The following is a 16784-nucleotide window of genomic DNA, read 5'->3' as shown; positions in this document are numbered from 1 at the left end:
TCGGCTCAGATCATGATCTCACAGCTCTTGAGTTCAAGCCCCATGTCGGGCTCTGTGCAGACAGCTCGGAGCCTGGAGCCTGCTTCAGATTCTGTGTCTCCCTCTCTCTCTCTCTGCCCCTTCCCCATCCCCACTCATGCTCTGTCTCTCTCTCAAAAATAAACATTAAAAAAAGTTAAAAAAAAAAAAAAAAAAGAGATTCACTCTCTCCTCCTTCTGCTCCTCCCCCATCTCTAAAACTAATTAACTAACTATCCAAGCCAAGTTTCATAAAGGACCCCTTATCCATTGTAATGACAAAATAAAAGCTCTCTCCACTGTAAACTTGGGTGGTATGGTCACTGGGTAAATTTTAGATCTTTGGAAGGAATGTTAGATGAAAATAGATGTCTAACATGTGCTTTTCAATAAGCTAAAGAAGTAGGAGCTATCAATGAATGTCAGGATTGTCCTGACTTAATTAGTAAGTGGGCTACCACGTTCTGAAGAAATAGTTCTAAAGCAAGAACAATCTCTAGAGGTTTCAGTAAAAACAATGCCAAATTACTTATACCAAAATCAAATACTGTAATTTATATACAAATTCATATAATGCAACACTCTGTGTTTTCTCCCTTTTTTCTCCAATATTTCCTCTTCTACTGCAGCTGAGATTATAAAACTATATTACTACATAGGGAAAAAGTCAAGATTTAAGCAGAGCTAAGAGTAAGATCTTAAATGTAAAAAAGTACTAGATTCTTCCTAATTCAAAAAAGGCATTTCTCAAGAAAAATCTTGAAAAGAATGTTCTGAATAAATTCTGCAACTGAAATGTTTAAAAATTACCGTGAAAAAACAAAAAAGCACATGACAAATCCTAATATGTGAAAAGACACCTTTGTCTAAAACTGTATTAAAATATTTTAAATGAATTTACAATAAGACATTGGATTTTATGCCCTTAAAGGTGTACTCTGTAAAGTTCTTAGAACAACTATAAAATAATGTTACAAAAATATATTAGTAGTACAGGAAAAAATTAAAAAAAGATTTTTTTAACATTTATTTATTATTGAGAGACAGAGGGACTCAGAGCATGATCAGGGGAGGGGTAGAGGGAGGGGGAGCCACAGAATCTGAAGTAGGCTCCAGGCTCTGAGCTGTCAGCATAGAGCTGACATGGGGCTCAAACTCACAAACTGCGAGATCATGACCTGAGCCAAAGGCAGTCACCCAACCAACTGAGTCACCCAGGCACCCCTACAGGAAAAATTTTTAAAGTCATTCAATAATCCTAGTACTACAAAGTTTTTGTGTATAGTAGTAAGAAAGCAAGTGTTTAAGAGTCAGACTTGAATTTCAATTCTAGATCTACCAATTACTTTTATTTCCTAGAGCCAGTTACTTAACCTAAGTTAAAGTACAATAGAAAGAGGGGCGCCTGGGTGGCGCAGTGGGTTAAGCGTCCGACTTCAGCCAGGTCACGATCTCGCGGTCCGTGAGTTTGAGCCCCACGTCAGGCTCTGGGCTGATGGCTCAGAGCCTGGAGCCTGTTTCCGATTCTGTGTCTCCCTCTCTCTCTGCCCCTCCCCCATTCATGCTCTGTCTCTCTCTGTCCCAAAAATAAATAAAAAACGTTGAAAAAAAAAAAAGTACAATAGAAAGAAACTGTTCACCTCACATGATGGTTCTAAACCAAGTACCTAGCACAGAGCATGGTATGTATCAGGTGACTAATGACAATTAGTTCTTTTTTTTTCCTGGTCTTTCTATTTGCTTGCATAATTTGCTTAGTGGCCCCTACAATAATCTACTTCCACTTTATATCTCATTTTCTTTTAACATTTTAATATTGTAAACATTTTCCCTTGTTGCTAAATATTTTCATAGTTATCATTTTTGTACTGCATATAAAATTCCTACTATAACATTTGGGTTGCTTTAAATTTACAGTGTTATTTCCACACATAGCTCATTTTCTTTCTTTTGGATTATTTTCTTTGGATAAATTCCTTAAAATGGAATTGTGGTTTCAAAACACATAATCCTCTTACAGTCTTTGATATATTATACCAAGTTGCTTTTCCCCAAATTTGTACAAAGTCTAATGAAATTTATTTGTTCTATTCTAGTTATAACTTCTCATTACTTTTACTTTACGTTCCCCAAAACATCCAGTTCTATTTTCCAACTTTAGAAAAAGCTCTTTGATATAAATGCGGACATTAAAAATAAAATTGGTCATTGCCTTGGCAGACAACTTCAATGTTTCTGCAACTGAAGTCTTTGGAAAGAGAACTGAAATATCTTAGTCTTGGATAGAGCTGTCCTTCAGATTCTGACACGCTGTGATCTTAAATAATCATCGACACATCAAAGCTCCATAACTGTATGTACTTGGGAAGAGGAGAATCAATTCCTTACAACGTTCCTCCCGCTCAATGTCTATGCAAACTCCTATTTACAAAGTAAAGCTAAGTACGTTAATATAATGGTTGCTCAATACTTTCCCTTTCCAAGTTTAAATATGTGCCACAACTACCATGAGGTAGGAAGTAACAATAATTCAACTACTTGTAAAGTCCAAGTTTCTTAGCTTGGCATCAAGGACTTTTTCCTTTTTAATCTTTTCTATTCTTATATTACCACTAATGTCATATCACCTCAAATTTCCTTTTCTTCTCCTATCTTCCAGGTTCCATCTACATTTCAAGATTAGTTAATATATAATCTCTAAGTTTTCTCTGGGGGCGCCTGGGTGGCTCAGTTGGTTGAGCATCCAACTTCGGCTCAGGTCATGATCTCGCAGCCTGTGAGTTCAAGCCCCACGTCAGGCTCTGTGCTGACAGCTCAGAGCCTGGAGCCTACTTCAGATTCTGTGTCTCCTTCTCTCTCTGCCCTTTCCCCACTCATGCTCGCACTCTCTCTCTCTCTCTCTTTCTCAAATAAATAAACATTAAAAAAAATTAAAGATAAAAAAACAAAACGTTTTCTCTGTGTCTCCAAACTGGAAGTAATATTGATTTTGAACTCTTAACTGTACCTCATCTGCACCTCTCATATGGCATTTTACTTTCTACCTGCACTATATGCATTATAATTATCCTAAAAAGATAAGCGCCTCAAGGGTAGGATCAATGTTTATTTCTCCCAAATCCCTTGCCATGAAATAAAGGTAGTCAGCAAATATTTTTGAATTAATGAATGAATTAAAAGGATATACCAAGGGTATAAAGATGAGTCTTCCTGTCTGTAAAGAACTTTTTAAGGTCTACATCTGGAGGTTTGGCATGTTTCTCTTCAAAAACTCCAGTTTTGGGATGTTTATGTCTGAAGATAAAATGAAGTTTATAATCTTCTCCACATTTATCTGGTCCAAACATAATGGTATAGGATGTTTTATCATAAAAGTTTTCCTTCAAAGAGAGATGAGTGTAGGGATTAGTCCAGAATTAGAGTATTTAATGAATTTTTCTATTCTATCCAACCGGGTAGAGGTTATGAAGATCTATTGAATGCTAATTCACCAAAGAATCATTTGACACAAGTGACAATAAAGGATGTGGGAAAAAGTTTTACTTCAAAAATAGATTTTTTAAAAATGCACATGCTACTTCTTGAGGATGTAGGAGATGCTGAAACCACCCTAGCAACATCATAATAAACTTGAATTACTTTATTAAATTAAATCTGAACTATTAATATTTTGTTCAGAAAATTTAAGCATAGAGAAAAGCACACTAATGACCTTAATGATTACCCATTACTATTTTTCAAGAAGATACCAGAAAATGACCTTCCTGAGCACATGGTGAAGAGAGACTCAGACATAAAAACAGACACAGAGACATGCTCCCTATCTTACTACCAGTAATTTCTCTTTATCTGGCATGGCCTATTGGTTCAAAGCATGGGATCCGTTGTCAGATAATGGGATGCAAATGCTACCACTGCCACTTAACCAGCTGTATATGGCCCTGAACAAATTTCTTAGTTTTGCTATAGTCCTGTTTCATCACCTCTCAGGTATGGAGATAATAATAGTACCTACCTTAAAGGTTTCTCTGAGGACTTACTGAGTTAATCAGGTAAAGTGCTTAGAAAAATACCTGGCAAAATTTCATTATGTCATTATAGCTTTGAGTGACAGTCACCTTTCAATACCCAAAACCTTCAACATATACTACAAACAGCTTCCCCTTTACCTAACTCTAATATGTTTCACGGCCTCGGCATAGCCATGCATTCTGACAAATATCTCATTGATGCCTCATTTATCTTATGTCCATTATACGCAGAAGCCCTGATACAGCCCCCTATAGGAGAATGCTACAAGAAACGCCTCCAACCTTCAAAACAGTTCTAATACACTTGCTTCATTATGAAAATATTTTTAACCTGTTATTTTTGGGGACTGCCAACTCCTGAACTGGCCCACCTTTTATATTTGGTGGTTTGACCATTTCGTTTTACTGCTTTGCTCCGTTATTTTACTTCTCTGAACAAACTTATGATTCTTAATTTGTAAAGAAAATAACTCTAAGCTGATCTTCCCATGACATTTATAAGCACCATGTTATTTTTTTACTTATAGACACAGCAAACTATTATTTTGCTAAAGATTACAAAACTGATGCCATCAAGTAACATAGCTGCGTATGAAACTGGAAGGCGCACTCTGAAAGCTATACAGACTCATTTGGACAAAGATTTTTAAGGTTCTTTTCAATTTCAGTTAAAATAAAAATTTCAGCTTTATCAATTGCTTCTTAAAAATATTATAAACTTTAATACGGTTTTCTTAAACATTAAAATATCATACCAGATTCAAACCATCAGTGTCTGCTAGGAGTTTAATGTATGCACCTCCACAATCAATACCATCTTGAAAATTTACTTCATATCTAAATGAAGGGAAAAAGAATCATACTGCTGATAAATAAAAAATTACTAATCGCTCTTCAAACCGAATGTATTATTCTCAATTCATTTAAACATAAATGTTTTACATTACCAGAAGCTCATATAAAGCATATCCACAACGTGTAGGGAATAAGCAGACATGCTTTTTCTATGCACATTCTTAAAATATTAATAGAATGATTATAATCAACTATAGAAAAGTCAGCCAACTTGTTGCCATAATTTTTTCCATCAAAACTGCTGAATTAAGAATAAGATACTTTAAAACTAGAACAGGAAACTTCAAAGTCAGATAAGGTGTACACTATACATATTTCTTTATAAACTAAAAAACGAAAACTATGAGGACGATAGCTACAGCAATAGATTTCTAAGAAATTGCTGATAGATCTTAGATACCCAGTTCACTAATTTGTATTGTAGTTCAACTACACCTACATGTTAAATAGCTCATCATTTAATTAAATACTTCCAGCAAAGAGATTTCATAATCTCAGTCAATAACCTGCAGTACTTCACACCTCAATGGCCAGGAAATGCAGAAAAACAACTGGAAGAATGAACCGACATGAGAGCCTTTTCATGGATTTGCAACACCGTGTCATTTCCAGCAAGAGTTTTTTGTTATTTTGTTTCTTTAAAGAAAATAATCTTTCTTAGGCAAAGAGGTAGGCATATCGAGCAGTATTTAGGAGAGATTTTTGGTAAAGTAATGAATTACATGTGAAATGATCAATGAAATGGCCCTCACAGTGAAAAACAGTAAAAACCAACATGGTTGTGATTTGGCTTGATGAATTAAGAGAAAAAGAAATGAGAACTAGAGAAGTAACAGAAACCAGTGATAATTTTAAGAAAGGACTGTAGTTTCATATGTTTCTAAAAAAAACTTTAGTGACACAAAAGTTAAAAAAAAAAAAAAGCATATGAAACTTTGACAGTTTGAACCCAATTAGTGTATGTATTTTGCACCGAAAAGAACAAAGGAAATATAGTAAAACTTTAAGTGACTCTGAGTTGCCAGATTATGGTGATCTTTCCCCGCTAATTTCCACTCTACTTTGTTTCTCAAGAAGTCTACAACAGTGGTTACAAGCATGTAATTTGGAGCCAGAAAGACCTGAGATTTATTCCCGATTCTGCCACTTACTCTAGTGACACCTAGGAAAGGCAAGTTATTCAAGCTCACAGACCTCAAAGGACAGTGATGATTAAATAATACCATGTACAGCAAAGGCCAGATGTCCAAAATGTTAGCTTCTGTTATGACCAGAAGAAAGGGTCTGTTTTGTTCTTTTTCATTTTTTAAATAAAGGACAATCTGTTTTCCTCAAACCTTGTCCTTATATTTATTTTAAGCAGTAGCTGAAAAAGAGATTTTTTTTTTCTCATGGAACATGTTTTTAAAGATTGTAAAGTAAAAGAAATGGTCCATGGTGTGAATGAAAGGTAAATATTAACTATTTTAGGTAAAATAAAAAGATACTTTTATTATAGGTGATCTAAGGACGAAGGGTTCTGTGAGAAGAATTGAAAAAACAATTCTGTAAAGTGTCTCTATAAATATAATATAGTTTTGTTGTTGTATTATGTCTAGACCCAATTGTTACATCTATTTCTTACACTGCAAACTTTCAGAGTTTTCAAATCATTAACTTGTGCAGATTATAAATAATTCACAATGGATTAGAGATGAGTGAAATGTGTATCATATAGCTTGACAGCTGTTATTCTTTAATCACAGGAAAAATGAGGATATATTAGAGTATATGGCAACCTGCTTCTCTTTTAGAGTATCATTTCCCATACCGTCTTATGAAACAGTAATTATCATTAGGGGGAAAGAATTCTGTAGTCAAGTATGTCTGGAAAACAAAGTATTAAAGTTAGAAAAAGGTTTTTACATGTAGAAGTTCTCAAAACCTTTAACGGGCAAGCAAATATGCTTCCTTATGTCGAAAGTTAGGATATTCTTAGTTTCTAAAACTTATATGACCACATAACACATATTACACAAATTGTACACAATTTGGGAAAAGCAGGTTTTGAGCAAAGTTATATTATAAATCCACAGTATTTATAGTAGTTAATATAAAATTTCTTTATTTGTCCCATTTCATCAGTATTAAGAGAAGACATTCACTCTCCTTCTCCAAATTGTTTGTAAGCATATCAAAGACTGCTATTCAATTCTTGGCCCCCTTCTTCCTTTTTGAGGATATAATTTCACAATTACTTTAATATTTCTTCTAGACTTATTACCTAATCTTTGCTTCTACTTTTGCTTACTTGCCTAGTGGTGATTTATACTTTCTGAAAATACTATATTTGATTCATTTTACTCTGAAAATATTAAATTCTATATTATTTCCCTTGATCTTTTCATTTAAGCCACAAAGGGTCAAAATAGAAAGTGATATTATATTCACCTAAGTTTCAACAGAATAAGATTACTTTCAAACTTTAAGAAAAAAGAAAAACCAAACCCTGAATAATGATAAATAATATCAAGCTCAAATATTAGTTCCAATAAGTAACTGTAAAAATATTTTTAATTTGTTAAAATAATAATCATATGCTCTTTGACATTATTCAAAAATTTAAATTTATTGACATGACAATGCAGCTAAGTCAAGACAACACAAGTGAAAAATTAAGCCAATGATGCCAAATGCCATGTTTTAAAAATTTTCTAAAACGCAGAATGGCATTTTATACTATGTGGAGAACATGTTAAACATGTTAACAAAAATACTGAAGGGGTTCTAGAGTGATAAACTTCATAGTTAATGATACTTCTTTGTGTTGTAATTAACTTTGGGTAGCCAAATCTTCTAACATAAGGTAGAAAATAACATTTATACATTTCCTTTTCTTTGCTTTTAATTTGAATTTTTTGACTTTGTAATTGTATTCGTATAAGTGGATTTTGTTTTGTATCAGTTTTATATAGGTGAAACTTGAGGAATTTATACCTGACAGTGTACATGTAAGCAACATCATAATAAAATTAGTTTATGTTACACTATGGGGGAGTGAAGGATTGTGAAAACATGTGCCCTTTAAAAGGGGTCTATGCTGGGGCACCTGGGTGGCTCAGTCGGTTGAGTGTCTGACTTCAGCTCAGGTCACGATCTCAGTTTGTGAGTTCGAGCCCCGCATCAGGCTCTGTGCTGACAGCTCAGAGCCTGGAGCCTGCTTTGGATTCTGTGTCCCCCTCTCTCTCTGTCCTTCCCCCATTCATAGCTCTGTTCTCTCTCAAAAATAAAAATAACCATTAAAAAATGCTTAAGAGGGGTCGATGCTTAGAAGACACTGATCCATATATGTGTATCTTTTTTAAAATAAATTTGTTTCCTTTGAATCTTATCACTGGTTTAGCAGCAATATTTATGGTTCTATTCTGAATATACTGAGATTAATATCTTAACAGTAAGTAATTTTAAGAAAAGAGCTAAAATAAAAATGGTTATTTTAGTATGTATTATACAGTCTACGGTGGCAGAATTTTTTATATTACAGTACATATTATAAAACTTTTAAATTAACCTTCCTTTTACTCAAAACCTATGCGTATTTATGCCTTCTGTATTTAAGTAAGTGAAACTGAAAAGGAAATCTGGACTTTTATACCCATTTTATACCCTTCATAGCTATATTCAGAAGCCAAATTATACAAAACATACATTTCAGAGAAAGTACTGTAAAACATAATAAAACTTACTGAACAATCAAAGGTTTATCAGCAAAAATGAAGGGTTTTGCTAATGTTGCAGATATCGCATGATGCTTTGCTCGAGATTTCAACACCAGCCCTCTGTCACCAGGTATTCGGTTTTCTTTCAATTCTTCTATTTCCCATCTTCCTAAAATATAAAGCAAAGCAAATTAAACGAAAACCAAAAACAATGACTTATGAATTATTTATCAGCAGTGGTGACTAGTAAGATTTTTTTATGAAGGCTGATTTGCAAAAAATAGAACAAAATTTGAAAAACAGGAAATAATATCTGCAATTGTATGCATGCCCACTCTTTTTTTTTATCTTAGTAGAGAATAATTTCATTTTCTTAGCTAAAATTAGATTGTATTTCTCTGACTTTTTAATCAATGAAATTACAAAATGTGGTTTGTAGCATGATCTAGCAATGCTGTATTTTTTTTAATGTTTATTTATTCTTGAGACAGAGACAGAGCGTGAACAGGGGACGGGCAGAGAGAGAGAGGGAGACACAGGATCTGAAGCAGGCTCCAGGCTCTGAGCTGTCAGAGGGCTAGAATCACAGATTGTGAGATCATGACCTGAGCCGAAGTCGGACGCTTAACTGACGGAGCCACCTAGGCACCCCATCAATGCTGTATTTTTTTTATAATTTTTTTTTTTTTTACGTTTTTATTTATTTTTGGGACAGAGAGAGACAGAGCATGAACGGGGGAGGGGCAGAGAGAGAGGGAGACACAGAATCGGAAACAGGCTCCAGGCTCTGAGCCATCAGCCCAGAGCCTGATGCGGGGCTCGAACTCACTGACTGCGAGATGTGACCTGGCTGAAGTCGGACGCTTAACCGACTGCGCCACCCAGGCGCCCCAATGCTGTATTTTTTAAATGATAAATTTTATTTTTATTTTTTTAAGTTTATTTATTTTGAGAGAGACAGAGACAGCACGAGAGGGGCAGGAGCAGCGACAGAGAGAGAGAAAGAATCCTAAGCAGGCTCTGCACTGTCAGCACAGAGCCTGACACAGGGCTAGAACCCATGAACTATGAGATCATGATCTGAGCCAAAACCAAGAGCTGGACAGACGTTTAACCGATTTGAGCCACCCAGGCACCCCTAAAATGATATATTTTAAAATTACATAGGAGATAAAGAGTATCCTTAACACAAAATAAGCAGTTTGCGTCGGTCTGTTTTGCAATATATGATACTCATCAGCTGCTTTCTTTACTTTGCAAAAGGTACTGTGGGGATTTAAATTTTATCTTGAAAACTGTATGCCCAATAAACACAAATTAAGGTCACTGTTCTCAGGCTAGGCCAATTAGCTCTCAGAACTTTTGGCCAAGAAAGTAGCAAGCACTGGATAAGCACTAAGCTATAATAATGGCAAAGTTGCATTCGCTCCTCTCTGGGCTGGGATTTTCCATGTTTAAGATCAGACAGCTCCTGGAATTACATTCGGGGCTACAAACGTTGTAAAGTTCCATGGGTTGCCGGTAGCCCAAAAGTTGCATGTTGGATTTTTCTCCTTTTTTCTCTTTAGAATAGAAAATAACCAACTTCTATTAATTTGTATAAAATGTTCTAGCTTTGAAAATTATAGGTACTGTCAATTCCCAATGAAACTCAATTTAGCAAAAACTAGCTATTTTTCAGCATTATACCAACTTGGAATATTTATTAACAGGCACTTATGAATCATAAATGCTCTTTATATCACTTGTTTTCTTTTCTAAAACAAAAAACAAAACAAAACAATAGTGCAGGAACCTGAACAATCATGAATCAGAGAGAAATAATTTTTGGTCTGTCTATCACTGTGCAGAATTTATTGAGTTTTATAAAATCCATTTTTAAAAGTTCATAGGTTTCTTTTCCTTGTCTCTCCCTCATTTGGTTACACTATACCTTTCTAAAAAAGATGAATTCATTTGATATTTATTCTCTCACATTGATGATAAATTGTATTATCACTACTAACCTGTGGTTTGACCAAAATCAAAGGTCTTCTTTTAAGGAATAACAACTTCATCTTTAGGATTTTCAGGATATTTATAGCAAAGAATTTTTTAAACTATCTTGTCTTTTTTTTTTGCAATTATGCACATATATTTATCAGCCATGAAAAAAAAAAGGTACCATCTAGTGCTTTGATTTTAGAAAACTTGTGACTGGGTAATTATTGCCCAATGACAAGAGGTTTTTCCAATTCCAAATAAATAATAACTTTCTATTAATTTATCACTTAGCCAAATTCTAAACAATACCAGTGAATATATATTCTGATATAAATAAAATTTTAAAAAAGAATTCACACAGTTTAAGGGGCGTCTGGGTGGCTCAGTTGGTTAAGTGTCAGATTCTTGATTTTGGCTCAGGTCATGATACCGTAGTTTGGTTCCTGCTTGGGATTCTCTTTGTCCCTCCCAGTTCATGTAGGGGAGTGCACCTTCTCTGTCTCTCTCAAAATAAATAAACAAACATTTTTCTTTAAAAAGGAATTCACAGCTTTTATATCCTGAAAGTTGGTCACTTAAAGAACTGGTATTTATTAAACATTTGTACTTTTATTAATAACTTAATCTAAAAATGTAAATAGGTCTACTCCAAATGCAAACTCTACATCCCAGCACATGTTTCACAGATCTGCTTACTCCTGAAAAGCTCAGAATGAGCTTTATTCAAGTGGCACTTGACAGAAGCTGTCATTAACTATTGTGAATAATAAATTCTCTTGCAAAAGAACATAATATCAACCTCAACTACCACTTTTTTTTAATGTTTATTTATTTTTGAGAGAGAGAGACAGAGCACGAGCAGGGAAGGGGCAGAGAGAGAAAGGGAGACACAGAATCTGAAACAGGTCCCAGGCTCCGAGTGTCAGCACAGAGTCCAATGCAGGGCTTGAATCCATGGACTGTGAGATCATGACCTGAGCTGAAGTCAGATGCTTAACTGACTGAGCCACCCAGGTGCCCCTCCACTAACCAATTGATAAACAACACTGCTACTATCAATATCCAAAACACCATTTTTAGCATCTAGAACTTTGATTCCATATTTTTCAAAGTTGCTTTCAAGACACTGGTAAAAATCATTCAAAAACTATACTAAATCTAATATGTGAGAAAATTATTTTCATGGAGATTTATGTTTAAGAGACTACAGACCAAACTTCAGTGCTAAGAAGCTTGGTTTTTTTGTTTGTTTGTTTTTTTGCTTCCTTGTTTGATTTTAATTTTAAGCTAAAGAAAAGACTCATTTAAATGTTAAAAGACACTTTTGTCCATCAAGAAACAGAGATTTAAATTCACTTGTAAGATAGAGTATATCTTAATTTTAGGAAACTAAAATACAAATGTGAAACAATTATCTACCCAAAGTTCTTGAAAAAACTGTAAAGTAGTCTAAACATAGTTTTTTTTTTAAGATTTTTTTTTTTAAGTAATCTCTACACTCAACATGGGGCTCAAACATACAGCTCTGAGATCAAGAGTTGCATGCTCTACTGACTGAGCCAGCCAGGTGCCCCTAAACCTAGGTGTTTTAAGCCAAACATTCTGTTTGATAATGTGTATCTCTGCGGGCATATTTTAGGTCATGTTACACATCTGCAGACTTCCTGCTTCTTTGGGTGAAATTATTCTTTTCTCTAAATGGATTTGGGCTGAATGCAATACTGCTTGATCTGTGCATATGGCAGAGTTCTTTTTGGAGAATATAAACACAAAAAAACCCAGAGGAGTTCTGAGGATGGAGAACACTGCAAAGAAAGACATGCAGGCATGATTTTCATCTCACATTAAAACAAACTATGAAAAGGAATTAGATAGCTGACATCCAACACAAGCTATTATCTGTTTTGTTACTGTTCTCATGTATCTGCCTGTTGGAGTCTGAGTGTGAGGTCATACCCTTATGGGTATGAGGTCCTCTGAGAGAAAGAGAACTCCCACTACCAGTCACTATGAGAAGAGGCTGATCTTGCTTTAGCATACAACCAAGGAAGAGGCTGATTTTAGACTAAAAGGAAAAAGAAGTTCTTTTGTCGTCCTATTAGGGAAGAAAAGATGACCCCTGCATATAGGACATTTTTTTTTCTATGGCTAAGCTTGAAGATAATCCTATCAGAGAACCAATGAAAGTAGACATTAAGGCCTGGAGATATGGGCTCCAGGAGTAGCCACGTAACTAGTAGCTCTCATTAATTACCCTGTTTCACACTTGCTAAGAGGATCTTGCCCTGACTTACAACCTGATCTAGGTGTGCCCATGCTGGAGTTGAACCACCACAGAACAGCAGTAGCCTGGGAAATACTGCTGCAGGAAATGCAGTGACTAACTGCACTGGAGTAAAAATTCAACACTTTCAAGTCAGGAAACCAGATGGTGGCTTAAGTATGGGTCACCCAGAGACCTCCAGAAATATCAGAAAGGAGATATAAGGATGAACATTCTATTGTGGAAGCATGACGGAGCCCCAGACCTCATATATTATATATATATTATATATATAATAGAAATATAATTTTAAAAGGTAGTGAACTCTGGATCATACTGGTTATATTGAATATTTAAATAAATATTTTACCATCATATATGGAAATCTCCTCATCTGTATCATCTTTCTTAGCTTTTGATAAGACCCACCTATAAATAAAGATGAAAGCAAATACGTATCATTAAAAGTAAAGCCAGCAATTTATAGACACAACATATACTAGAAACACAACAAAAGATTACCCAATAGTCACTTCTCATTAAAAACTAAATGCTTAGAGGCTAAATAAGGATGCCCATACATAATCTCACAAGGCTAGAGTCCAAACACATTTGGAATCCACAATTTACTAGCTGTATGATCACACATCAGATAAACTAAGCCTCAGTTTCCTCACCTGTAAGGCGATAAAGCTATGGAGATAAATATAGTACTGACCTACCTACTTGGGACAGTGTCTGGCATATAAAAATCAATAAATAGTGGCATTTACTTTTTTAGCAATATTTAGGATGGGACAATAATTTGAATTTGTCATCTGAAGTTAGATCATTAATATCAGTCCTTAGGAATGAAGAAATGGCATAATTTTTTTCCTTTATATTTGTAATTCATTTGCATATTTTCTTTGTATAAATGAATAACTCTCCAAGTTAAACATTTCTATCAATAACAAAAATGGTACTGGTTTACAGTGCCAAATAGAATACTTAAAAATTTTTTATAGTTCTGTAGTAGAGGCAATATTCATAGGCCAATAACTTTAAAAATGCTAATTAAATCAAAGAAAACATTCTCTTGAATGAATACTCACCCAGCCAACCTTCCACTATCAAAAGTTTCTGTAAAATACACTTCTCCTATAGGTTGAGGTGTCTTATATTTAATCTAGAAAATAGATTTTTTAAAATCTAAAGTTATTCATCTTCACAAATACTTTAAATAACCTCACTAGTTAAGAACCTAATATGCAATGCACATATAGGTAAAACAGATAAAAGGTGACATGACCTCAAAACTTTGTATCCTAGTGTGATAAGGTACAAGAGAATATAAAAGATACAATGATGAGAAAAATACTGTAAATGCAAATAAAGAATACACTGAGTCCTTCCAACACAGGAAGGATGGGAAAAAGCTCTACTAGGAAAGCCTCATGACACAGCTGGCATGGCCTTGAAAGGATTCTAACAGGTGACAACATTTGGGAATATAAATCATTAAAGACAGAGGACAGAGCATGGTGTAACGTATATAAGATGAAAAACTTAGTAAGCATGTAGACAAATTTAATATCAACTCTTAAATTTCACTGTTACATGATAGAGGATAAAGATACCATTTTGAGAGATTAGGAAGCCAGAGAAGAGAAAGATTCAATACAGAAAGCACTGTAAAGCAATTATCTGCAAAGAATGGTTTCAAGTGTTCTGTAGTGTTAGCTGGTATGATGATGACAGTGATACTGGTGGTGGTTATATGGTGGCTCTTTTAATCCTCATAATACTTCTGTGAGCAAAATACTATTATTGCACCCATTTTACATATGATGAAACTGCGCGAGAGAGGCCAAGTAACTTGCCCACTGTGGCACAGTTAGATAGTTTGGGGACATGATATGAACTAAGGCTGTTTGGCTCCAAAGCTTATACACGTAACCATTATGCTGTATAGAACATATCAGCAAAACAATTTAAAAGATTAGAAATAATTTATTGACAAATTATCAAAACGTAATTTGAATTGATGAACAAATAAAATTTTGCCTAAAGTAATAGACCAATCTGGGTCGTTTCTGAATCAAGCTCTGTAATTTTATGTATATGATTACGAGATTTCTTTTTTCAGCCTTTAGGTAAAAGAATTCAGAAGTACTTTCTCTATTCACTGTCTCTACCCTAACCTGAGAGTACTTTTCCTGTCTATTTAAGGGGGGTGGATATTAATAATCAAACACAATTCCACATAATTACTGACAGGGTCAAGATTCTGCTATCAAAATTGCCAATTTTTCTTTCTTTATTTTTTTTAATGTTTATTTATTTTTGAGAGAGAGAAAGAGTGCAAGCGGGGTAGGAGCAGAGAGAGAGGGAGACACAGAATCCGAAGCAGGCTCCAGGCTCCAAGATGTCAGCACAGCTCCTGACACGGGGCTTGAACTCACAGACGTGAGATCATGACCTGAGCTGAAGTTGAATGCCCAATGGACTGAGCCACCCAGGTGCCCCTGAAATTGCCAATTTTTCATGAAGTTTACTGAATTACAACTTTACTGTTCTCTATATTTTTATGGACTGGCAAAATGGACAATGGTACCACGAGGCTTCTATTAGATCACTCTTTAAATCACCAGAAGTTTATATTGCCCTTTATTTACATTTTACTGTGTCTAGATTACTTTTACTACATGCTTATAATACTATAAAATTAGAAGCATCAGAAATTGTTCTTTCCCTTTTCCAACCATTTTTTTTCAACTATCACCTAATACAGTGAAAATGGCAGGTATCTCTCAATTCATTTCAACTTTTAACTTCCAAAGACTGTTGTAGTAGCTGTATCTCAATTAATCATCAGCACTTTGATTACTTAACTTTCTGTAGATCGCAGAACTAAGTTTTAAAAGAAATGTACTCATGGAGTTTAAAAGAGAAAGAATAATCACCTTAAACAGCTAAACAACACTTTCATTTGCAAATAAAAAATTCTAAAATAAGTGAGGTGAAGTCTATAACAATAATATATTTAAGCAGTTGCTGACACAATACAATTGATGCATTCTTACCATCAAAAATATTTCTGAAAAATTTCCTGATCGTCCCAATATTATCTATGAATATTCCTCAATGTAAAAGTTCTTCTGGATTGACAAGATGTACAAAAATCTCTGCAAGGTTTTTCAGACTTCTGTTAGTCACCACCTCAAAACATATCTTAACAATGATGAGCCAGAAACGCAGGTGAGCCTTATTAAATGTCTACCTCATTATCACCTCCCTTTCTAATTCATCCTCCTATTTAGCATTTCCTTTCCTCAGAGAAATAAGAAAAACGACTTATTTTATCTCTAGAACTGCAAATTACACTACCTTATCTTTTATCTGAAGAGGGCCAGCAGTGTCCAAAATAAGACTGAAAACCTTTCTTTTAGATAGAAGTGCTTAGCGCTCTTTAGTCAGTGACAAATACCTATTTTGATAATAAAAATCTTCTGCATATTTACTTAGTAATAAAACTGTGCTAGGTGCAATGCACAAATTTCTGTAATACATGAGCATTCTAAAACATGGCAAGAAATAGTTAGAAAAAAAGCAGTGTTTTTCTATTTATTTAGAAAATGACTACTATTAAAACTGAAATGAATCTTAGAGGTCACTCTCCTCTATATTCTGTGAAGGAATAATTTACAACTCATTTTGCAGTAACCTTACCTCTGAGGAGAGTTCACCTTCATTAACATCAATTTCTTCTGAATTTTCATCAAAATCTTCCATCTCACCACCATCATCCATAAATTCTGCATTAATTGAGATGAACAGAACACCCAAATATAGCCAAAAGCTTTGGAAATGCATACTGATTACCTGTGAAATTAAGAGTTATCGGTGAAAAGAAAAGTTGTGAAAAATATGGAAGTACACTTACAAAGAAATAGT

General features: G+C 34.5%; 1 protein-coding gene across 2 annotated transcripts in view; it reads right to left on the bottom strand.

The window, feature by feature from the left end:
* The window catches only part of CLGN (calmegin), a 51075-nt gene that overhangs the window by 15726 nt on the left and 18565 nt on the right, over positions 1–16784 (bottom strand). For both annotated transcript variants that reach the window (XM_003984987.6, XM_045055843.1), the window contains exons 2-7: positions 16560–16712; positions 13943–14016; positions 13219–13277; positions 8630–8771; positions 4805–4886; positions 3206–3398 (exon numbers count right to left, since the gene is read on the bottom strand). In XM_003984987.6, the coding sequence (XP_003985036.2) occupies positions 3206–3398; positions 4805–4886; positions 8630–8771; positions 13219–13277; positions 13943–14016; positions 16560–16703 (694 nt within the window). In that variant the 5' untranslated portion in view covers positions 16704–16712. The remainder of the gene's footprint in view (positions 1–3205; positions 3399–4804; positions 4887–8629; positions 8772–13218; positions 13278–13942; positions 14017–16559; positions 16713–16784) is intronic.

This window comes from Felis catus, chromosome B1 (genome assembly GCF_018350175.1).
Source record: "Felis catus isolate Fca126 chromosome B1, F.catus_Fca126_mat1.0, whole genome shotgun sequence".
NCBI lineage: Eukaryota > Metazoa > Chordata > Mammalia > Carnivora > Felidae > Felis > Felis catus.
This window is presented reverse-complemented; position numbering and strand designations above follow the sequence as displayed.